At 45.8% G+C, this 25,406-nt stretch overlaps 1 protein-coding gene across 2 annotated transcripts in view; it reads right to left on the bottom strand.

Moving 5' to 3' along the window:
* dcaf12 (DDB1 and CUL4 associated factor 12) overlaps positions 1–25,406 on the bottom strand; it is a 154,739-nt gene that overhangs the window by 67,388 nt on the left and 61,945 nt on the right. For both annotated transcript variants that reach the window (XR_005943541.1, XM_041191776.1), the window contains exons 5-7: positions 24,933–25,126; positions 13,294–13,359; positions 8,401–8,563 (exon numbers count right to left, since the gene is read on the bottom strand). Coding sequence is in view for 1 of the 2 variants with exons in the window: in XM_041191776.1 (XP_041047710.1) it covers positions 8,401–8,563; positions 13,294–13,359; positions 24,933–25,126 (423 nt within the window). In the remaining variant the exon portion in view is untranslated. The remainder of the gene's footprint in view (positions 1–8,400; positions 8,564–13,293; positions 13,360–24,932; positions 25,127–25,406) is intronic.

The following is a 25,406-nucleotide window of genomic DNA, read 5'->3' as shown; positions in this document are numbered from 1 at the left end:
GGAGCGCGAGGGGAGCCGGGAGCGGGAGGAGAGCGCGAGGGGAGCCGGGAGCGCGAGGGGAGCCGGAGGGGAGCGCGAGGGGAGCCGGGGAGCCGGAGGGGAGATCGAGGGGAGCCGGGAGCCGAAGGGGAACGCGAGGGGAGCCGGGGGGAGCGCGAGGGGAGGCCGGAGGGGAGCGCGAGGGGAGCCGGAGGGGAGCGCGAGGGGAGCCGAGAGGGGGAGCGCGAGGGGAGCCGGAGGGGAGCGCGAGGGGAGCCGGAGGGGAGCGCGAGGGGAGCCGGAGGGGAGCGCGAGGGGTTGCCGGGAGCCGGAGGGGAGCGCGAGGGGAGCCGGGAGCCGGAGAGGACGCGCGACGTGGAGCCGGGAGCCGGAGAGGAGCGCGAGGGAAGCCGGGAGCCGGAGGGGAGCGCGAGGGGAGCCGGGGCCGGAGGGGGAGCGCGAGGGGAGCCGGGAGCCGGAGGGGAGCGCGAGGGGAGCCGGGAGCCGGAGGGGAGCGCGAGGGGAGCCGGGAGCCGGAGGGGAGCGCGAGGGGAGCCGGGAGCCGGAGGGGAGCGCGAGGGGAGCCGGGAGCGGGAGGAGAGCGCGAGGGGAGCCGGGAGCGCGAGGGGAGCCGGAGGGGAGCGCGAGGGGAGCCGGGAGCCGGAGGGGAGCTCGAGGGGAGCCGGGAGCCGAAGGGGAACGCGAGGGGAGCCGGGAGCGCGAGGGGAGCCGGAGGGGAGCGCGAGGGGAGCCGGAGGGGAGCACGAGGGGAGCCGGGAGCCAGAGGGGAGCCGGTGGGGAGCGCGAGGGGAGCCGGGAGCCGAAGGGGAACGCGAGGGGAGCCGGGAGTGCGAGGGGAGCCGGAGGGGAGCGCGAGGGGAGCCGGAGGGGAGCGCGAGGGGAGCCGGAGGGGAGCCGGAGGGGAGCGCGAGGGGAGCCGGAGGGGAGCGCGAGGGGAGCCGGAGGGGAGCGCGAGGGGAGCCGGAGGGGAGCGCGAGGGGAGCCGGAGGGGAGCGCGAGGGGAGCCGGAGGGGAGCGCGAGGGGAGCCGGAGGGGAGCGCGAGGGGAGCCGGAGGGGAGCGCGAGGGGAGCCGGAGGGGAGCGCGAGGGGAGCCGGAGGGGAGCGCGAGGGGAGCCGGAGGGGAGCGCGAGGGGAGCCGGAGGGGAGCGCGAGGGGAGCCGGAGGGGAGCGCGAGGGGAGCCGGAGGGGAGCGCGAGGGGAGCCGGAGGGGAGCGCGAGGGGAGCCGGAGGGGAGCGCGAGGGGAGCCGGAGGGGAGCGCGAGGGGAGCCGGAGGGGAGCGCGAGGGGAGCCGGAGGGGAGCGCGAGGGGAGCCGGAGGGGAGCGCGAGGGGAGCCGGAGGGGAGCGCGAGGGGAGCCGGAGGGGAGCGCGAGGGGAGCCGGAGGGGAGCGCGAGGGGAGCCGGAGGGGAGCGCGAGGGGAGCCGGAGGGGAGCGCGAGGGGAGCCGGAGGGGAGCGCGAGGGGAGCCGGAGGGGAGCGCGAGGGGAGCCGGAGGGGAGCGCGAGGGGAGCGCGAGGGGAGCCGGTGGCGAGCGCGAGGGGAGCCGGTGGCGAGCGCGAGGGGAGCCGGAGGCGAGCGCGAGGGGAGCCGGAGGCGAGCGCGAGGGGAGCCGGAGGCGAGCGCGAGGGGAGCCGGAGGGGAGCGCGAGGGGAGCCGGAGGGGAGCGCGAGGGGAGCCGGAGGGGAGCGCGAGGGGAGCGCGAGGGGTGCGCGAGGGGAGCCGGAGGCGAGCGCGAGGGGAGCCGGAGGGGAGCGCGAGGGGAGCCGGAGGGGAGCGCGAGGGGAGCCGGAGGGGAGCGCGAGGGGAGCCGGAGGCGAGCGCGAGTGGAGCCGGAGGGGAGCGCGAGGGGAGCCGGAGGGGAGCGCGAGGGGAGCCGGAGGCGAGCGCGAGGGGAGCCGGAGGCGAGCGCGAGGGGAGCCGGAGGCGAGCGCGAGGGGAGCCGGAGGCGAGCGCGAGGGGAGCCGGAGGCGAGCGCGAGGGGAACGCGAGGGGAGCCGGAGGGGAGCGCGAGGGGAGCCGGGAGCCGGAGGGGAGTGCGAGGGAAGCTGGGTGCCGGAGGGGAGCGCGAGGGGAGCCAGGAGCCGGAGGGGAGCGCGAGGGGAGCCGGGAGCCGAAGGGGAACGGGGAGCCGAAAGGGAGCGCAAGGGGAGCCGGGAGTTTAAAAGAGCTGGGAGAGCAGAGATGACTGAGGGAGTTCGGTGAGGAGGGAACGAGGAGATCCTTTGAGTACTGTGAATACGGTCAGGTAAGTATTTACTACTTCTATCGTTTATAGTTTTAAATGTCTTATTTTGCGGTTCATCATTTGTAAGGGCTGTATTCTGTAACAACAAGGAGCAGGGAAGAAGGGCCCTCAAGTAATTGATATTATTTGATATTAAGTATCTTCCAAAAGGTTCAATTTAATTTAAAGGGGTAAGTCATGGCAGGAAAACTCAAAGCCATGGTGTGCTCCTCCTGCTCTATGTGGGAAGCCGGGAACATTTCCAGAGCCCGGGGCCAGCATGTGTGTGGGAAATGTCTCCAGCTGCAGCTCCTGGAAGCCCGGGTTTCGGAGCTGGAGCGGTGGCTGGGGACACTGTGGAGCATCCGCAAGGCGGAGAGTGTCGTGGATTGCACATAGAGCTGCTCACATCGCTGGCTGAGAGTCCACAGGCAGGAACGGAATGAGTGACCACCAGGCAGAGCAAGAAGACTAGGCAGGAATCTCCTGTGGCTATTCCCCTGCAAAACAGATATACCGCTTTGGATACTGTTGGGGGGAACGGCCTCTCCGGGGAAAGCAGCAACAGCCAAATTTGTTGCACCAAGGTTGGCTCTGCCTGGCAGAGGTGTAAAAAACGTGGGAATGCAATAGTTACAGGGGAATAGATAGGTGCTTCTGTGGCCGCAAACGTGGCTCCAGGATGGTATGTTGCCTCCCAGATGCTAGGGTCAAGGATGTCTCAGTGCGGCTACAGGGCATTCTGAAGGGTGAGGGTGAACAGCAAGTGCTCGTGGTACACATTGGCATAAATGGCATAGGTTTAAAAAAAAGGGATGAGGTCCGAAAAGCAGAATATAGGGAGTTAGGAAGTAAGTTGAAAAGTAGGACCTCAAAAGGTAGTGAACCCAGGATTACTACTAGTGCCACGTGCTAGTCAGAGTAGAAATAGCAGGATATATCAGATGAATACGTGGCTGAACAGATGGTGTGAGGGGGAGGGTTTCAGATTCCTGGGACATTGGGACCGGTTCTGGGGGAGGTGGGACCAGTACAAACTGGACCGGTTACACCTGGGCAGGTGCGGGACTGATGTCCTAGGGAATATTTGCTAGAGTGGTTGGGGAAGGTTTAAAATAAAATGGCAGGGGGAATGGGAACCTATGCAAGGAGTCAGAGGAAGGGGAATCAAGGACCAGAACAAAAGGCAGAAAAGGGAATTAAAAAAGTGAAGGCAGAGAAATCAAGGGCAAGAATCAAACAGGGCCTCAGTGGAAAATAGTGGGAACTGGGCAAGTGATGTTAAAAAGACAAGCCTTAAGGCTCTGTGCCTTAACACGAGGAACAATCGCAAAAAGTGGATGAATTAACCACGCAAATAGATGTAAACAGGTATGATATAGTCGGGATTACGGAGGCATGGTTACAGGGTAACCAGGGATGGGAACTGAACATCCAGGGGTATTCAGTATTTAGGAAGGACAGACAAAAAGGAAAAGGCGGTGGAATTACATTGCTGGTTAACGAGGAAATTAACGCAATAGTGAGGAAAGATATTAGCTCTGACGATGTGGAGTCTGTATGGGTAGAGCTGAGAAACACTAAGGGGCAAAAAACATTGGTGGGGGTTGTATATAGACCCCCAAACTGTAGTGGTGATGTTGGGAATGGCATTAAACAGGAAATTAGAGACTCATGCAATAAAGGAACATCAGCATATAGATTGGGCAAATCAAATTAGTAACAATACCGTAGAGGAGGAATTCCTGGAGTGTATATGGGATGGTTTTCTGGACCAATATGTTGAGGAACCAACGAGAGAACAGGCCATCCTCGACTGGGTATTGTGCAATGAGAAATGAATAATTGACAATCATCCCCTTGGGGATGAGTGATCATAATATGATGGAATTCTTCATCAAGATGGAGAGTGATGTAGTTGATTCTGAGACTATGGTCCTGAATCTTAATAAAGGAAACTACAATGGTATGAGGCATGAGTTGGCTATGATGGATTGGGAAACATTACTTAAAGGGATGACGGTAGATAGGCAATGGTAAACATTCAAAAAGCGCAAGGGTAAACTGCAACAATTATTTATTCCTGTCTGGTGCAAAAGTAAAACAGGAAAGGTGGCCAAACCATGGCTTACAAGGAAAATTAGAGATAGTCTTTGATGCAAGGAAGAGGCATACAAATTGGCCAGAAAAAACAAACCTGAGGATTGGGAGCAATTTAGAATTCAGCAAAGGAGAACCAAGGGATTGATTAAGAAGGGGAAAATAGAGTATAAGAGTAAGCTCGCAGGGAACATAAAAACTGACTGTAAAAGTTTCTATCGGTATGTGAAGAGAAAAAGATTGGTGAAGACAAATGTCGGTCCCTTACAATCAGAAACAAGGGAATTTATAATGGGGAACAAAGAAATGGCTGACCAACTAAATAAATACTTTGGTTCTGTCTTCACAAAGGAGGACACAAATAACATACCAGAAATTTTGGGGAACACAGGGTTTAGTGAGGGGGAAGAACTGAAAGAAATCAGTATTAGTAGGGAAATGGTATTGGGGAAATTGATGGGATTGAAGACCGATAAATCCCCAGGGCCTGATAATCTACATCCGAGTACTTAAGGAAGTGGCCCTAAAAATACATCGGTGATCATCTTTCAAGATTCTACAGGCTCTGGAACAGTTCCTACAGATTGGAGTGTAGCTAATGTAACCCCACTATTTAAAAAGGGAGGCAGAGAGAAAACAGGGAATTATAGATCAGTCAGCCTGATGTTGGTAATGGTGAAAATTCTAGAGTCCATTATAAAAGGTTTAACAGCTGAGCACTTGGAAAACATTGGCAGAATTGGACAGAGTCAGCATGGATTTATGGGAGGGAAATCATGCTTGACAAATCTACTGGAATTTTTCGAGGACGTAACTAGTAGAGTTGATGAGGGGGAGCTAGTGGATGTGGTTTATTTGGACTTTCAGAAGGCTTTCGACAAAGTCCAACTTAAGAGACTGGTGTGTAAAATTGAAGCACGTGGAATTGGGGGTAGTGTATTGAGATGGATAGAAAACTGGTTGGCAGACAGGAAACAAAGAGTAGGAATAAACGGTCTTTTTCCAAATGGCAGTGGGGTAACGCAGGGATTGGTGCTGGGACCCCAGCTATTCACAATATATATTAATGATTTAGATGAAGGAACGGAATGTAATATCTCCAAATTTGCAGATGAGACAAAGCTGGGTGGGGAGGGTGAGCTGTGAGCAGGATGCAGAGATGTTTCAGTGTGATTTGGACAAGCTGAGTGAGTGGGCAAATGCATGGCAGATGCAGTATAACGTGGATAAATGTGAGGTTATCCATTTTGGTAGCAAAAACAGGAAGGCAGATTATCTGAATGGCTATAAATTGAGATAGCGGAATGTGCAAAGAGACCTGGGTGTCCTCGTACACCAGCCGCTGAAGGTAAGCATGCAGGTGCAGCAGGTGGTAAAGAAGGCAAATGGTTGGCCTTCATAGTGAAAGGATTTGAGTACAGGAGCAGGGATGTCTTGCTGCAATTATACAGGGTCTTGATGAGGCCACACCTGGAATAGTGTGCGCAGTTTTGGTCTCCTTATCTGAGGAAGGATGTTCTTGCTATAGAGGGAGTTTTACTGACTGATTCCTGGGATGGCGGGACTGACATATGAGAATAGATTGAGTCGGTTACGATATTCGCTGGAGTTCAGAAAAATGAGGGGAGATCTCATAGAAACCCATAAAACTCTAACAGGACTAGGCAGGGTAGATGCAGTAAGGATATTCCAGATGATGGGGGAGTCCAGAACTAGGGGTCACAGTCTGAAGGTAAGGGGTAGACCATTTAGGATTGAGATGAGGAGAAATTTCTTCACCCAGAGAGTGTGAGCCTGTGGAATTCGCTACCACAGCAAGTAGTTGAAGCCAAAACATTGTATGTTTTCAAGGAGTTAGATATAGCTCCTGGGGCGAAAGGGATCAAAAGATATGGGGAGAAAGCGGGAGCAGGCTATTGAGTTGGATGATCAGCCATCATCATAATGAATGGCAGAGCAGGCTCAAAGGGCCAAATGGCCTACTCCTGCTATTTTCTATGTATGCTTCTATGTATTTGAAGATGGGTCAAAAATTATTATAAATATACAAGTTACATGCTAATTACATGGAACATGTATACTTTAAACATGAATACTTTAAAAAATTGCATGGAATTTTTTTTCAACAAGTTATGGAAATGAAAACATCTGTGTCAGAAAATACATGTGATATTCTAAGTGTGATCACAAGCAGGGATATAAGCAGGTTATCAGAAATGAAAGTATTACACCCGATCTAATCACACAACACAATTTTCAGCTGGAGTCACTTGGTAAAAATCAGAAACAGGACCCCAGCACATTTTATTTCCCACACCTCCTGCCTCTGACAGTGTTAGATTGATATCACCTTACATCAAGGTACAAACTTGGGACAATCCAAGCCCTTATAGTACTCAGAATTTATCCACTGAGCTATCACAATCTTACAATTACAGTATATTTATGTTTTATTCAGTAATTATAAACTTTTCAAGAATTTTATTACTCTTGCTCCACTTGAAGAAAAAAATGTTCTACAACATAAGATGTCCAAACTCCATAAGCTGAAAAGTTGATATAATCGATAGAAAATGATTTTGTCAACTTCAAATTGTTAAACATACTGAATTAGATATTGTATAACTTGAAAAAGAGCCTTTTTAACCAGCCTCCATATACTTCTGATTTTTTTGAAAAAAACGAGATTGACTAGAAACTTGATGTTCCTGATTTTTGACCTGGAAAGGACAGCTGGTGAACAAACTTTGAGTAGGTCAATTGCCCATACAACGTAAGGAAACAAGACCAGATACGTGTGAAAATCTTTGGGATATAGCCAAAACAAGATGAAGCACAAGTGCTATAAGTCAATGTGTGAAAGTATATATCTTGCAATTCTAAGGAATTGTCTTTGATCAGCATGCCTTTGACCATTTTAATCAAATGGACCATCTTAAGCATTAGTATTGCTGAAAAAGAGGCACATCAAAAGCTTTTTGTCTTGCACTCATCGGGATATTTTGCAATACCAATATAAGGGGAAAACGACAATTTATACTATATGAGGAGGGAGTGCTGATTGGTTGCCTAGTAGACCGATTGGTAGAAGCGTTGACATGGAGTATGCACCAGTGATGGTGATTGACAATAAACTGCCAAGCATTGCTGAAATTTAAACTAGGCAGCTTGACCCTGATTGGTCAAGGCATTGCCCTGAGGGATGAGTCACAGAATGCTTGTCACTTATTTTGTTTAGCTGAAAGTGACAGCCATTCAATAAAGGAGGATAATAAATGATCAAAATTAGCCTTGAGAAACATTAAGCACATGATTTCAAAACCTTAAATTTATCTTTTTTTATGGTCTTCGGGTGCCCCAAAATCAACACGTAATCTATAGTGGTTCACCACTAAGCACATGCCAAAATCCTGGGTGTGTACAAAAGATCTAACTTGAGATGCAGACAAATTTGAAGTGCAGGTAATGGCAGGTAGATTCAAGCTGCAACGCATTTGGATCCCCATTTGAGTAAAATGGATCGGTACCAAAAGTACCAGGCAGGCAACTATACAAGCAATCTGGATCCATCTCCACCTATGTAACAGGATTCCCCTCTTACCTACCTATGTAGAGGCAATCATCTGCTAGCAAGGGCATACATCTCCACTCCAGCTCATAGAAAAATTATGAACCTGAAAAAGGTTCTACAGCAATTAAGATAGTGCCATTATTCAGTTGTTCTTTCAGAAATAAGGTGTTAAATTATTGTACAAATATAAATAATTAAATTTCACCTGTAAATATATTCACCTGTACATTTATCGATATGAAAAGCAGTGTAGAACATGTCTCTTCTATAAAATACAAAGGCTTTTAAATATTTCAAAATAAAAACTTTATTAATATCTGGATGATTAATTGTTAAATGTCATTATTCATTCAACTTTTAACCTGTTTATTTTTAAATATATTGTTTCTTGGAATAAAATGTACGCAGTGAATAAATAAATGCCAGTGGTGACAGAAAAAAGGACAATGTATTTACCCAGCTAAGTCACTAACAGAGAACACAGCTTCAATTTCTTGCAACTTACCACTGCCCCGCTCCCTGGAACTGACTGACTTTACATAGCTTTGAGGCTGCCTTGGATCAAGGAAAGAAACATGTGCTTGGGACCCCACAGCATATACCGACCATTCTTGTCCATACGCCAAGCAAACATTTTCTCGACAATGTGGCAACTTGGTAGACAGCAGCTTGAACAGAAAACAAGCATTTAAATTTTACTTGGGGTTGAATTTTACAAATCGCTAATTTTTTAAAAAAAATTCTATCCAAATATGTTTTCACGGATTAAATGTCACACAAATTGAACATGTCCCTGAAGTAGATAGTTAATCGCCCATTTTTTCTTTAGACTAGAGGACAAAACAAATGGTCCCTTATAACTGGCCTGGCCCATCTCTCACTCTCCAGTCTCCTTCCACCCATCTGCTTTTTTCTCTGTTTGTCTGAAAGTCACATTTATTTATATCATTTCTGTATCTTTTATTTGTAAGCTCTCATTCCTTTTCATGTCTCTTAAACACTAATTTCTTCCTTTCCTGAGGAAAAACCGTGCATGCCTCAGCATAAGACTTAGGCTTATGGGTTATTTAGAATTCAAAACCAACAAAAGCTTCAACAGATGTTCAATCAACGTGTCTTTTTCTCCTCTTACGTAAATACACAAGCGCTCACATTGAAATGAAGATCCTTGATATTTTTCAACCTACATACATTTCACCTGAATAAAATTTTTGAAATTTGCCCAATGTTTTATTCAAAGCACTTTGGAAAACAGCCAGGTTTTGCTGCAGACTCAAAGATTCACTGTCATTTGCCTAATTAAATGCCACTTTTGAAGACTGGGCATTTGTGGACACTGCATATATTCAACAAAAATACTACCTCTAAGCCCTGGCTTTTGGTAGTGGCTGAAGCCTTGAAGTAAATATTTTAATCAAGGTATTCAAAGTCACAAAACATAAAATATAATTTAATTAATAAACTTAATTATGTTGTGAAATAATTACTCCTTAAATAAATTATTTTGTTGAAAACCTTATTTTGGACAGAAATTTCATTTGAGAAAAAACATTTTTTAATCACTGGGTGATGGGCTCATTAACTAAGCATCACCATGAAAAGTTTACATATTTTCTCTTTTAAAAATGTTTCCATATACAATAACAAAAACAATAGTATTTTCTAACTTACTGTGACAAAAAGCAAGAGAAATCTATTATTTAACAAACCTATGAAATCAATGATGGCAAGAAACAGCCATTCCTTTTGAAAATTTAAAATTTTGTAATTCAATTTCAATATTGGCAAGTTCCATTTCCACAATAATGTATTAATCATTTAAAAAATTGTTTTTCTTAAACATAGTAAAATGGAAAAAGTAGAATTAGTTAAATATTTTCTTTATATACGAAAATATTGTGGAGGCAGCCCCCCTGTCTAGATTTGACACTTAAAAAATTGTTACTGGCCCTTTCCGAGTTCACCAAACTAATCATGTTTTTGATCTGATTAGCTTCTTTTAATGCAATGTCTTAGTGAATGTACAAGCATTGCAAAAATCAACCAGTTGTAATTCATTCCTTGATGAGAAAATTATCTTCAACATATTTCATTAAATCTTTTTCAAACTCTTTCAGGGCCTTTGATGCTTATTCACCCATTCAACTCTTTAACCTGCAAATAAAATTCATATCACCACCCAAGGAATTCAAACCTTCTTAAAAGCAAACTATTTAAGGGGAGGCAGTGGTTTAGTGATGATGTCACCATCTAATAATTCAAAGGCCCAGGCTAAAGCTTTGGGAACATGGGTTCGAATCTCACCCATGGCATCTGGTGGAATTTAAATTCAGTTAACAAATCTGGAATTAAAAAGTTAGCCATGGTAATAGTGACCGTGAAATCATTGTTGATTGTTGTAAAATCTCATTTGGTTCACTTCCCTACAGGGAAGGAAATCTGCTATCCTTACCTGATCTGGACTACATGTGACTCCAGGCCCACAGCAATGTGGTTTACACTTAAATGCTCTCTGAAATGGCCTAGCAAGCCACTCAGTTGCATTAAACCATTACGAAGCCTAGAAAAAGGAATGAAACGGGGCGGATCACCCGCATCAGCCTAGGCATCGGAAACGCCAACAGCAAGCCAGCCCTGTTGGCCCTGCAAAGTCCTCCTTCCAAACTTCTGGGGGCTTGTGCCTACTTTGGGAGTGCCGGCCCACAGACAAGTCATTCAGAATCACAGCTTACAGACAATGTTCCACACGCCACCATCACCAGCCCTGGCTATGTCCTGTCCCAGCAAAAAGACAGAACCCACCACATGTGATGGCACAGTGGTATACAGTCGGGAGAGAGTTGCCTTGGGAGTTCTCAACATCGACACTGGACCCATGAAGTCTCATGGCATCAGGTCAAGCATGGACAAGGAACCTTCTGCTGATTAACACCTACTGCCCTCCCTCGGCTGATGAATCAGCAGAAACTAACAAGAGGGGAAAACCTACATGGTCTCGTCTTCACCAATCTACTCGTCACAGGTGCATCTGTCCATGATAGTATTCGTGGGAGTGACCACCGCACAGTCTTTGTAGAGGCAAAATTCCAACTTCACATTGAGGATACCCTGCATCATGTTGTGATACCCCTGTGCTAAATGGGCTAGATCGCAAACAGATCTAGCAATTCAAAACTAGGCATTCAGCAGCAGCAGAATTGTAAACAACCAAAAGCTGTAACTTCATAGCCCGACATATCCTCCTCTCTACCATTACTATCAAACTAGGGGATCAACCCTAGTTTAATGAAGAGTGAAAGAGGACATGCCAAGAGCAGCACCAGGCTTGCTTAAAAATGAGGTTTCAATCTGGTGAAACTACAACACAGGACTACTTGCACGCCAAATAGTGAAAGCAGCAAGTGATAGACTAAACAATCCCAGAAACAACGGATCAGAACTAAGCTCTGCAGTCCTGCCACATCCAGTCATGAATGGTGGTGGATAAATAAACTATCTAGAGGGGGAGACTTCACAAATATCCCCATACTTATGAAGGAAGAGTCCAGCACATCAGTGCAAAAGATAAGGCTGAAACATTTGCTACAATCTTCAGCCAGAAGTGCCGAGTGGATGATCCATTTCAGTCTCCTGTAGAGGTCCCCAGCATCACAGATGCCAGTCTTCAGTCAATTCGATTCACTCCATGAGATATCAAGAAATGGCTGAAGGCACTGGATACTGCAAAGGCTATGGGGTCCTGACAATATTCCAGCAATAGTACTGAAAACTTGAGCTGCAGAAATGGTGCACCCTAGCCAAGCTGTTCTTGTACAGCTACAATACTGGCATCTACCCAGCAATGTGGAAAATTGTAGACAAAAAGCAGGACAAGTCCATCCCAGCCAATTACTGTCTCATCAGTCCACTCTCAATCATCAGTAAAGTGATTAAAGGGGTCATCAATGGTGCTATGATGCGACACTCACTTAGCAATAACCTGCTCACTGATGCTCAATTTGGGTTCTGCCAGGGTCACTCGCTCCTGACCTCATTACAGCCTTGGTTCAAACATGTACAGAAGAGCTGAACTCCAGAGGTGGAGCGAAATTGACTGCCCTTGACATCAAGGCAGCATTTGACCGAGTGTGGTGCCAAGGAGCCCTAGCAAAACTGGAGTCAATGGAAGTCGGGGGAAAACTTTGATGGTTGGAGCCATACCTAGCACAAAGGAAGATGGCTGTGGCTGTTGGAGGTCAATCATCTCAGTTCCAGGACTTCACTGCAGGAGTTCCTCAGGGTAGTGTCCTAGGCCCAACCATCTTCAACCATCAATGACCCTCGCTCTGTCATAAGGTGAGAAGTGGTGATGTCCATTGATGATTGCACAATGTTCAACAACATTGGTGACTCCTCAGATACTGAAGCAGTTTGTGCCCATATGCAGCAAGACCTGGACAACGCTCGGTTTGATAACGGGCAAATAACATTTGCACCACAGAAGTGGCAGGAGGCATTGACCATCTCCAACAAAAGAGTATCTAACCATTACCCCATGGCATTCAATGGCAATAACATGGCTGAATCCCCCCAAAATCAGCTGGACTCTCCAAAGCCTGTCCATCGTCTACAAGGCACATCGTCTACAAGTGATGGGTTACTCTCCACTTGGTTGGATGAGTGCAGCTCCTTCGACGCTCCAGAAGCTCAACACTATCCAGGACAAAGCAGCCTGCTTGATTGGCACCTCATCCACAAACATTCAGTCCCTCCACCATCCTCGATGCACAATGGCAACAGTGAGTACCACCTACAAGATGCACTGCAGCCATTCAACAAGGCTCCTTTGACAGCACCTTCAAAACCTGCAGCCCATTCCATCTAGAAGGACAAAGGCAGCAGATGCATGGGAACACAGCCAACTGCAAGATCCCCTCCAAGCCACACACCATCCTGGCTTGGAAATATATTATCGTTCCTTCACTGTCGTTGGATCAAAATCCTGGAACTCCCTCCTTAACAGCACTGTAGGTGTCCCTACACCACATGGACTGCAGCAGTTCAAGGTGGCGGCTCACCACCACATTCTCAAGGGCAATTAGGGATGGGCAATAAATGCTGGCCTAGCCAGGGACACACACTTCCAATGAAAGAATAAAATAAAATCTTACTCCACCTTCCAACATGTCAGCGAAAAGAGTCCTTTTTTAAATCTCAGTTAATAGTTTAACCAAAGGCACTGGGGATAATTTATCTAATTCACTACCTAGCACATCATTATACATGATATTGGTTTCAAGATGTACAGCAACTAGTAACATAACAGGCTCATTTGTGGCAGTTATGTAAACTTTTAAAAATATGAATATTTCACTTGTGATTTTACAGCTTTTTTCAATGTTAATAAAGGAAATATTACCTTTGTTAAATTGTCCTCTGCTTTCCATAAATGAAAGTAACCATCAAGAGATACTGCTCCAAGCTCCTGTTAAACAATTAATAGAATAGTTGAGTACGAATTGAAGTCGATGTTTAATTGTTTTGTTTATCAGGTTCAAACTAGGAGTTTAATTCAATCCCATTGAACTCAATTTATTTCATATTTGATTGTTTGAGATCAAAGATAAAAAAATTGTTTGATTGTTAGAGATTAAAGGAGAGAGAGATTGTTTTGTGAAATTATTCACTTTGTTTATAAAGATAGAAAAGCAGATTTTCTTCAATAGATGTGAAACTAGTACATATTGATTTCAAAGTGACACACATGCTCAGACAAGGAAAATAGAAAGTTAACATGCAGGTACAGCAACCAAGGAAGACGGCAAATGGCATGTTGGCAAGGTGATTGGAGTACAGGAATAAAGAGGTTCTGCTGCAATGCTTGGGTTTTGATGAGACCACATTTGGAATACAGTGTTCTGTTTAATGAAGGATATACTTGCATTGGAGGCTGCACAGTGAAGGCTCACTAAATTGGTCCCTGGGATGAGGGGGTTGTCTTATGATGAGAGGCTGTGTAAATTGGCCCATATGCTCTGGAGCTTAGAACAGACTTAGCAAAACACATCGTGTTTGGGGAGGGGGGGGGGGAGCGGAGAGGAGAGCACACATTTCAATTTTTCCTCACACACAGGGGGCTGATGAGCAAGTTTCGCAAAGATAAGCTTTTGGCACAACATTAAACATGAACTCCAAATAAAAAAAGCTGTTGTATGAAAAGAAACAATTTGGTAAGCAAAAAAGATCAAAACAAAAGAATAATTTAAGAAAAATGAGTAATAAATAGAAGTGGCCATAAGACCATAAGACATAGGAGCAGAAATTAGACCATTCAGCCCATCGAGTCTGCTCCGCCATTCAATCATGGTTGATAAGTTTCTCAACCCCATTCTCCCGCCTTCTCCCTGTAACTTTTGATCCCCTTACCAATCAAGAAGCCACCTATCTCAGTCTTAAATACACTCAATGACCTGGTCTCCACAGCCTTCTGTGGCAATGAACTCCATAGATTCACCGCTCTCTAGCTAAAGAAGTTTCTCTTCATCTCTGTTCTAAAAGGTCTTCCCTTTATTCTGAGGCTGTGCCCTCGGATCCTAGTGTCTCCTACTAATGGAAACATCTTCCCCCACGTCCACTCTATCCAGGCCATTACGGTGTGAAAGGATGTGCGTGTCATGCTCACTCCCAGTCTTCGGGTGCTCACTCACCCTCACCCACTGAGCAACACGTCCTCTCACCCATTCTGTGAGGTGTTGAGGGTGAATGAGAATCCTGAGACTGCGAGTGAGCCAGATGCTCGCACACTACCACCCCCCCCAATCACCTTCCATGTGCGCACTCGCCCACCCACCTCCCCCTCTCCCATCTAACTCCCCCCTCCAACGTCCGAAGCCCCCCCACCACCACACACGCCCCCTACCACCCCCAACTGCACACACCCCCCATGCCACCCCCACACACGCACACATACCCCCAATCGCCACACGCGCACGCACCCCCCCACTGCCACACACGTGCACCCCCCCACCCGCCACACACGCGCACCCCCCCCCAACCGCCACCCACACACACACACACACACCCACCCCCCAACCACACATGTGTTGGTATGGTCAGTCTTGTATTTGGATGTGTAATGACAGTAAACAATGCACCTGCTGCACGATTCAGGGACATATTGTGTAAATCACCCACCCTCACTCAGCTACTCTGACCCACCCACCCTCACTCACTAAATTGGTGGGGGTTGGGTGGGGCAGGCAGGAGAAAGCACTGCTAGCTGTCAGGTGGGGGTTGGGTGAGAAGAAGGTTGAGGAGCCGGGGGATGGGTGGAAAGCCACCAGGAGCCAGGAAGGTGATGGGAGCCAGGTAAAGCCATTGGAGCCAAGGGAAAGCTGCTAGGGGAAGTGCCGAGTGCTGGGGGAAAGTGCCGAGAACATCAGGAGAACCGGTGAGCCTATCAGCAGCAAATGCAGGAGAGGACCGATATGATTGGAGGAGCAGGCCCCTGCAGAAATATTTGACCTCACTGACCTGTCTTACCACCATCTTAACAATTGCTCCTGCGTCCATAAAGAGGGGCTTCGCAGGCCACAATCAAGCCTGTGGACCGGACAAGCCTGCTTTAGAAGAATGAAAACTGATCTAATTGAAACATACAAGATTCTGAAGGAGCTTGACAGAATAGATGCTGAAGGATTGTTTTCACTAATCATGGAATGTAAAAACACGATCCAGGATAAGGGGCTGATGATTTAGGACTAAGATGAGGAGAAATTACTTCACTCAAACAGTTGCAAATCTGAAATTTTCTACCCCAGAAGGCTGTGGATGCTCCATTGTTGACAGGTTTTTTTAGTCTCTCAGGGAATCAAGGGATATGGGAAGCAGGCGGGAAAGTGGAGATGAAACTCAAGAATAGCCATGATCATATTGAATGGTGGAGCAGGCTTAAGGGCCATATGGTCCACTCCTGCTCCCATTTCTTATGTTGTGTTTTACTGGGAAGAAAGTGTAAGATGTCCATGCTTGTAGACAACGGCTGTAGCCAGTGTCTCCAGAAAAGTGTTGAAACTGTCAGATTGTAACAAGTTGTTCTTGAAACTATTCATTTAGTTCCAAGATGTAAGGTGATACTAAGGATAACTAATCAGCAATTCTACCTGGATAACGGCCCATGTGATTCACACTGCCATGGGGAAGGATGCAGAGGAAGCCATTGTAGCTTTCACAGAATATCAGACAGACATGGGTTAGTCTGCCAGAGTCTGTGAAAGAGAAGGCAGCTAGAGACCGAAAATCTCTATGGTTCACCGTGTGGAATGCAGGTGGAAGCTTGTGCTGAGATTGAGAACACCAAATTTGTGAGGAACTAAAACAAGGCTGAAAGATTGGCCTAGCTTGCACTAGAGGGAGGATGGTCGCGTAGTGGTATTGTCATTTTACTGGTAATCCAGAGACCTAGAGTAAGGCTCTGGGGACCCGAGCTCAAAATCCACTATGGCAAATGGTGAAATTTGAATTCAATAAAAATCTGGACTTAAAAAAAGTTTAATGATAAAACCATTGTCAATTGTAGTAAAAACCCACCTGGTTCACCAATGTCCTTTAAGGAAAGAAATCTGTCGTCCTCACCTGATCTGACCTACAGGTGACTCCAGATGCTCAGTGATGTGGTTGACTCTGAAATGGTGTGGCAAGCCACTCAGTCGTATCAAACTGCTAAAATGTTAATGAAAAGGAATGAAACCGGACGGATCGCCCGGCATCAACCTAGGCACTGGAAACGACAACTGCAACCCATCCCTGTCAACCCTGCAAAGTCCTCCTTACTAACATCTGGGGGCTTGTGCCAAAATTGGGAGAGCTGTCTCACAGACTAGTCAAGCAACACCCTGACAGCCATAAGCCCGGAATCATACCTTACAGATCATTTCCCAGACACTACCGTCACTGGGTATGTCCTGTCCCAGCGGCAGGACACACCCAGCAGACGTGGCAGTGCAGTGGAACACAGCCAAGAGGCAGCTGCCTGGGAGTCCTCAACATCGACTCCTGCCCCCGTGAAGTCTCATGGTCTCAGGTCAAACATAAACAAAGAAACCAGATTCCGCCCTCCCTCAGCTGATGAATCAGTACTCCTCCATGCTGAACATCACTTGGAGGAAGCACTGAGAGTGGCAAGGGCACAGAATGCACTCTGGGTGGGGGACATCAATGTCCATCACCAGGAGTGGCTCAGTAGCAACACCATAAAACGAGCTGTCTGAGTCCTAAAGGACATAAATGCTAGGCCGAGTCTGCGGCAGGTGATGAAGTAACCAAGAGAGAAAAACATGCTTGCCCTCATCCTCACCAACCTGCCTGCCGCAGATGCATCTGTCCATGACAGTATCAGTAAGAGTGTCCACCATACAGTCCTTGTGGAGACGAAGCCATGTCTTCACATTTAAGATACCCTCCACCGTAATAAACGGGATAGATTTCAAATAGATCTAGCAATTCAAAACTGGACATCCAAGAGGTACTGTGGGACATCAGCTGCAGCATTGTACTCAATCACAATCTGTAACCTCATGGCCTGGCATATCCCCCACTCTACCATTACCATCAAGCCAGGGGATAAACCCTGGTTCAATGAAGACCGCAGGAGGGCTTGCCAGGAGCAGCATCAGGCATACCTAAAAATGAGATGTCTACCTGGTGAAGCTATAACACAAGACTACTTGCATGCCAAACATCATAAGCAGCAAGTGATAGACAGATATAAGCGACCCCACAACCAACGGATCAGGTCTAAGCTCTGCAGTCCTGCCAAATCCAGTCATGAATGATAGTGGGCAATTAAACAACTCATTGGAGGAGGCAGCTCCACTAACATCCCCATTCTCAATCATGGAGGAGCCCAGCACATCAGTGCAAATGATAAGGTGGTAGCATTCGCTACAATCTTCAGCCGGAAGTGCCGAGTGCATGAAGCATTTCAATCTCCTCTGGAGGTCTCTAGCATTACAGATCCCAGTCTTCAGCCAATTCGATTCACACCATGTGATATCAAGAAATAGCTGAAGGAACTGGATACTGCAACGGTAATGGGCCCTGACAATATTCCAACAATAGTACTGAAAACTTGTGCTCCAGAACTTGCCACGTCCCAAGCCAAGCTATTCCAGTATAGCTACAACACTGATATCCACCAGCAATGTGGAAAATTGTCCAGCTACGTCCTGTAAACAAAAAGCAGGACAAATCCAACCTGACATATTACTGCCCCATCAGTCTACTCTTGATCATCAGTGAAGTGATGGAAGGGGTCATCAACAGTGATAGCAAGTGGCACTTGCTTAGCAATAACCTGCTCACTAACACTCAGTTTGGGTTCTGCCAGGGTCACTCAGCTCTTGACCTCATTACAGTCTTGGTTCAAACATGGACAAAAGAGCTGAACTCCAGAGGTGATGAGTGTGATGGCCCTTGGCATCAAGGCAGCATTAAGGAGCCTGGGCAAAACTGGAGTGTATGGGGATCAGGAGCAAAACTCTCCACTAGTTTGAGTCATACCTAGCACAAAGGAAGATGGTTGTGGTTGTTGGAGGTCGATCATCTCAGTTCCAGGGCATTTTTGCAGGAATTCCTCAGCTAGTGTCCTATGCCTAGCCAACTTCAGCTGCTTCATCAATGGTCTTCTTTCCATCATAAGTTCAGAAGTGGGGATGTTCACTCATGATTGCACAATGGTCAGCACCATTCAAGACTCCTCAGATAGTGAAGCAGTCCATATCCAAATTCAGCAAGACCTGGACAATATCAAGGCTTGGGCTGACAACTGGCAACTAACATTCGTGCCACAACAGTGCCAGGCAACAAGCATCTCCAAAAAGAGAGAAGAGAACCAGCAGCCCTTGACATTCAATGGCATTACCATAGCTGAATTCCCCACTATCAACATTCTGGGGCTTACCATTAACCAGAAAGTGAACTGGACTAGTCATAAAAATACTGTGGCTATAAGAACAGGTCAGAGGCTAGGAATCCTGTGGCAAGTAACTCATCTTACGACTCTCCAAAGCCTGTTCATCATCTACAATGCACAAGTCAGGAGTGTGATGGAATATTCCCCACTTGCCTGGATGAGTGCAGCTCCAACAACACTGAAGCTTGACACCTTCCAGGACAAAGCAGCCTGCTTGATTGTCACCCCTTCCACAAACATTCACTACTTCCACCGCTGATGAACAGTAGCAACAGTGTGGCACCATCTGCAAGATGCACTGCAGAAATTCACCAAGGCTCCTTGGGCAGCACCTTCCTATGGCCACTACCATCTAGAAGGACAAGGGCAGCAGATGCATAGCAACACCACCACTTGGATGTCCCCTCCAAGCTACTCACCATCCTTCACTGTTGCTGGGTCAAAATCCCAGAACCCCTTTCCTAACAGCTGTGGGTGTCCCTATACCACAGGGACTGCAGCAGTTCAAGGAGGCAAATCAACACCACCTTCTCAAGGGCAATTCGGAATGGGCAATAAATGCTGGCCTAGCCAGCGACACCTTCATCCAGTAAATGATTTTGAAAAAATGACCCTCCATTCACACTCACCATGGGGGACAGTTCTGGGGTGAGAAGATACCAGACTGAGAAAGGAAAAGCACAGAAGTAAACCACCAGGAACGAAGAATCATTTTGGACTGATTCTGGGAGAATTAAATGTGTATGATTTATGTAAATGATGGTATTAGCACATTACAGGGAGATGACCCAAGTTCAGGAAATCAGTCACTTGTAGGAGTGGTGTACAGGCCCCCGAATATTAACTACACAGTAGGATGGAGTATAAAAGAGATAATGGGAGCTTGCAGAAAGGTACAGCAATAATCATGTGGCATTTTAATCTACATAATGACTGGAAAAATCAGATGGGCAAAGGTAACATAGATGAGGAGTGCAGAGAATGTTTTCAGGATAGTTTCTTAGAACAGCGTTCTGGAGCCAACCAGTGAGCAGGCTATGCTAGACCTGGTATTGAGCAACAAGATAGGGTTAATTGATAATCTCTTAGTGAAGGTACCCCAAGGTAGCAATATGATTGAATTTCACATTCATTTTGAGGGAGAAATGGGTGCGTTCAAAATTAGTATTTTAAACCTAATAAGGGCAATGATGAGAGCATGAAAGCAGCACTAGCTAAAGTGAAGTGGCAAATGAGGTTAAGGGCTCAACAGAAGTTCAGCGACAGATATTTAAAGGGAAATTTCAGAATACACAGAATACATACATTCCAATGAGAAAGAAAAATACCAAGGGGAGGCCCTACCACCCGTGGTTAACCAAAAAATTGAAAACCACATCAAACTTTAGGAAAAGGCGTATATTTACACAGGCGGGTGGCAGGTCAGAAGATTGGAAAGAATATAAAGAACAGCAAAGAATGACAAAAAGATAATTAAGGAGGGAAAAATTAGAGTACAAGGGAAAGATAGCTAGTAACAAAGACAAATAAATATTTAAAGAAGAAAAGAGTTAAAGTGAGCACTGATCCTACACAAAGTGCGTGTGGGAAATTGATAATGGAAAGTAGGGAGATGATGGATGAGTAAACAGGTATTTTGCTTCGGTCTTCACTATAGAGGACACAAGTAACATCCCAGAAATAGCTGTAAATCGTGAAATAGAAGGGAGGGAGGATCTCAGGAAAATTACAATCACCAGGGAAGTGGTAATGAACAAACTATTGGGGCTGCGGGCTGACAAATCCCCAGGTCCAGGTGGACTTCACCACAGGGTCTTGAAAGAAGTGGCGAGTGAGATCGTTGATGCACTGATTTCTATTTTCCAAAATTCCCTAGATTCAGGGAAGGTTCCATTAGATTTGAAAATAGCAAATATAACTCCTTCATTCAAAAAGGAGGGAAACAGAAAGCAGGAAACTACAGGCCAGTTAGCCTAACATCTGTCATAGGGAAAATGTTAGAAGCTATTATTAAAGATGTTATAGCAGGGCACTTAGAAAAATTCAAGGCAATCAAGCAGAGTCAACATGGTTTTATAAAAGGGAAATCATGTTTAACCAATTTATTGGAGTTCTTTGAAGGAGTCACATGTGCTGTGGATAAAGGGGATGGATGCACTGTACTTAAGATTTCCAGAAGGCATCTCATCAAGTGCCACATCAAAGGTTATTGCAGAAAATATAAGCTCATGGTGTATGGGGTAACATATTGGCATGGAAAGAAGGTTGGCTAGCTAACAGGATGCAGAGAGCTGGCATAAATGGGTCTTTTTCTGCTTGGCAGGGTGTGACGAGTGATGTGCCACTGGGATCAGTGCTGGGGCCTCCATTTTTTTTTTTACAATTTATATAAACGACTTGGATGACGGGACCAGAGGAATGGTTGCTACATTTGCTGACAACACAAAGGTAGGAAAGTAAATTGTGAAGGTGGTCTAGGAAAGCTACAAAGTGACATAGATTAATTGAGTGGCAAAGATCTGGCAAATGGTGTATAATGTGGGCAAATGTGAAATTATTCATTTGGCAGGAAGAGTAAAAAAGCTTGTTATCTAAATGATGAGAGATTGAGGAGTTCTGAGATTCAGAGGGATCTGGGTGTCCTGATGCATGCACCATAAAGGTTAGTATGCAGGTACAGCAGGTAGTTAGGAAAGCTAATAGAACGTTATCATTTATTGTGAGGGGAATTGATTACCAAAGTAGGGAGGTTATGCTTCAGTTGTACAGAGCATTGGTGAGACCACATTTTGAGTACTGTGTACAGTACTGGTCTCCTTATTTAAAGAAAAATGTAAATGCGTTAGCAGTTCAGAGATTTGCTAAACTAATACCAGGAATGGACAGTTTGGCCTGTGAGGAAAGGCTGGACAGGTTAGGCTTGTATCCACTGGAATTTAGAGGAGTATGAGGTGACTTAACTGAAACCTTTAAGATTCTTGACAGGGTGGATGTGGAGAGGATGTTTTCTTCTTGTGGGAGAATTTTTTTGTTCATGGGATATAAGTGCCACTGGCTAGGCCAGCATTTATTGCCCATCCCTAATTGCCCTTGTTTAGAGGTAGAGGGCATTTAAGAGTCAACCACATTGCTGTGGGTCTGGAGTCACATGTGGGCCAAACCAGGTAAGGGCAAAAGCTTTCCTTCTCTAAAGAGCATTAGTGAACTCGATGGGTTTTTATGACAATTGGCAATGATTTCATGGTCATCATCAGACTTTTAATTACAGATTTTTACTGAATTCAAATTCTACCATCTGCCATGGTGGAATTCAAAGCCAGGTCCCCAGAGCATTACTCTAGGTCTCTGCATTACCAGTCCAGTGACAAAACCATTATGCCTCTACCTCCCCAATTTAGAACTAGGGGGTCACTGTTTAAAAATAAGGGGTTGCTCATTTAAGACAGAGGTGAGGAAAATGTTTTTCTCTTGAATGTCTTTGGAACTTTTCCTCAAAAGGTGGTCGAAGCACTCTTTAAATATCTTAAAGGCACAACAAGATAGATTATTGATTAACAAGGGGGTGTAAGGTTATTGGGTGTAGGCAGGAATGTGGGGTTGAGCTTACATTCAGATCAGCCATGCTCTTATTGAATGGCGAAGCAGGCTCGAGGGGCCGAGTGGTCTACTCCTGATCCTAATTCATATCTTCATATGTACTTAAAGGACAGTATAATGTATACCTAATTATATTGGTTTTATTGATTGTTAGAAGTTCTATTCTGTAGTTTATAAGTGGGCCACAAAAATAGTTATTAGTCAGTAGTGCTTTTAGTCTGTTTGTTACAGTAAACCACATAAACATGTAATCTTGTTGTGCTATTCTTTCAGCTACTAACTGCAAGTTCGAATTTCTTTTTAGAAGTTGTCTGTCTTCATAAGGTTCATAACAATTTGCATATAGAATTGGACCTAAATTTTATTTACAACTGATCAGCGTCTTCCCAATGTTCTTGCTTGAGCAAGCAAGAAAATATATCCATCAGTAATTAAGTCCTTTAATCAGAAGGGCATCTCCCAATCCATATATGGAAATCAAAAGATAACCATCAGGCATAACAAAATAGGATGTTCTCGATTTTCAGTGCAGACTGATGAGGTACAAATTTTTTGGTTAGGAGTCTTCTGCCCACCTTTCAGACAAACCTGAACTACAGAATTTAAAGATGCATGTAGACATCCTCTTGGGAGCAACATCAAAGTCAAAAATAGTTTCAAGCAAATATGCTTTTTGTCATCTTTTTTGTAACATCCAAACTTTACTTGAGATTTGGGGTTGAATCCTCCTCTGGGCTGGTGAAACCTGACCTGCGCACTTTTGCGGCTTGCGAACTGCACACCCGACCAATGTGTGATTTCACATACCATTCCTTTTCACACTGGAGTTGGGTTCGCAGTGCAGCTTGCGAGCTATGCTGGAGTGCATAAGGAGTGTGGGTGCAGAAGTGTGGAGAAATATGGTTAGAAGACCAGCCTCAGATCTGCAACACAGCATCCCAGCTTCCAACAGTGTTTAAAAGCCCCAAAACCTCACTCCTCATTTCTCTCACCTCCAGGTTAGCCTATGCCTCTTTAGGTCACCCATGTCAGCTCTAAGCCCCCCATGTATCCTCCATGCCCCCTCAGATCACCCAAGCCACCTCTATGCCCATGTATTCTCCACAGGCACTTGCCCAGTATGCACTATGTACAGTCCTCAGATTCCATGCAATATCATTGGAAAATAGTTTACATTCCTTAAGAGAAAAATAAGCCTCTTGCCATCTAATAAAAGCTTCCATGCCATTGATATCAAAGAGAAAACGCATCCTGCAAAGTGAAAAAAAACCTTGTAGTACTTGTAATCCTATTAGCTTGCATCAACAAACCAGAAAACACATCACAGGGATAATCTGTTATTACAGCTTGTTAAAACTATCATTCATTCTCAACTGAATGGAACACCTATTGTGCTGAAACCCATTAGCATTAGAAACTCAGCCAAGCATTGATAATGGCTGGAACTGTCAAAACATATGAAGGAAAAAACAGAAGGTGCTCATTCTAATTTCAAAGCAGACTGTCTGTCAATCAATGTAAGGTGGTTTCTTCCAAGTGTCAAAACTAGTCCTTTTTTAAGATCAGCCAGAGACATTTAAATCACAGTAGAAGAGGTGACAGCACAGGCTGACGGCATTTTGCAACATTTTTCATTGCATTATGGTGCTTTCTCCATTGGAAAAGCACTGTAATGCATGTGAACAAATACACAAGGCTAGTCAATGTAAAGGTCAACTTACCTTTAAAGGACAGATCCCTATGATGAATCACTCCATGAAAATCACATCTACATTACAATACAGCACCGAATAGAGACATTTGAAGGCACAGAAATACTTCACACTTTCAGAATGTCCAAGACTCTACAGCAGGCTTTCCATTTTCTTTACGAGCTCTCAAACCTGATGTGTTTTTAATGGACTTCCAAAATCCCACACCACCAGACAAAAATGGTGTGCGGAAGCAAGTCAGGTTTTCAGCCTTCATTTAAAATGGAAGACCTGAGCCCGGTAGGGGCAGGTGCTCGTTTGCACAGCGGACATTCCCGACCCGTAAAAAGGCCAAAGGAAAATGGCGCGGGGTAGGGAATGCAGAGGGAAATCAGATTTCCTCCAAAAAAAAAATCTATGGCCACTCACACACTGAAACGCATCTCGGCACCCAGGTGAAAATCCAGCCCTTGGTGTATATTGACCTCATTGCAAAACTATTCAAGAGCTAAAATAAGGTAATGCACTAAGATGAACTTAAACAATCAGTGTAGTAGGTTGGAAGTTTGTATTTATGATTTCTTCTAATTCTTGTGTGCCATCAATAGAGAGTTTTATAAATAAGGACAAAAGTCGTTTGGAAAGACCTGGAGTACTTTAGGCACTTACAAATGGCTTGCTATAACAGCAGTATCACATTCTTGGAAATAGTAAATAGCACAAAAGATGCAAAAGGAAAAAAAAACTTGCCAACTACTCCAGAAAACACAAGACTAAATGGACATTTTTGAAACTTACCTTGCTGTTATTGTTAAAAGCCAAAGCTCTCACTTTGCAGTTGTAGGGGCTTGTATATTCCTTGGGAATATCCTTCAAAGCCTTGTGCGTTATATGGGTGTAACTGGGGACTCGGGTGGGATCCATGCTTGTGTCAGTCTGGCTTAGCACTTCTTCAGTCACTTCCCATAGCCCCATTGAACCATCCCTAGAACCTGTAGGATTAAAAATAGAGGCTTGTGATTTTTGCATTTTGGGATTTTTGGCCATTTTTCCACAAAGAGAGTTTGGAAAAGAGAGTGTGTGTTACATTTAAGGACTGTGTTTTAAAGCAGAATGTATTCATGCAATTTCAGAAAAGACATGGAGCAGGATTTTTCAGATGGCAGTTTCCCATGCCACCACCTGAAGGGACAGGATTTGTGTCCCTCACTCAGATGGAAGCCCTGCCTCAGGGAGCCGCCAGCCAATCATGTTGACTAATCTGATTGTCCG

This window comes from Carcharodon carcharias, chromosome 1, assembly GCF_017639515.1.
Source record: "Carcharodon carcharias isolate sCarCar2 chromosome 1, sCarCar2.pri, whole genome shotgun sequence".
Classification (NCBI taxonomy): domain Eukaryota; kingdom Metazoa; phylum Chordata; class Chondrichthyes; order Lamniformes; family Lamnidae; genus Carcharodon; species Carcharodon carcharias.
The sequence above is the reverse complement of the archived record's forward strand: the minus strand, read 5'-3'. Positions and strand labels throughout refer to the sequence as shown.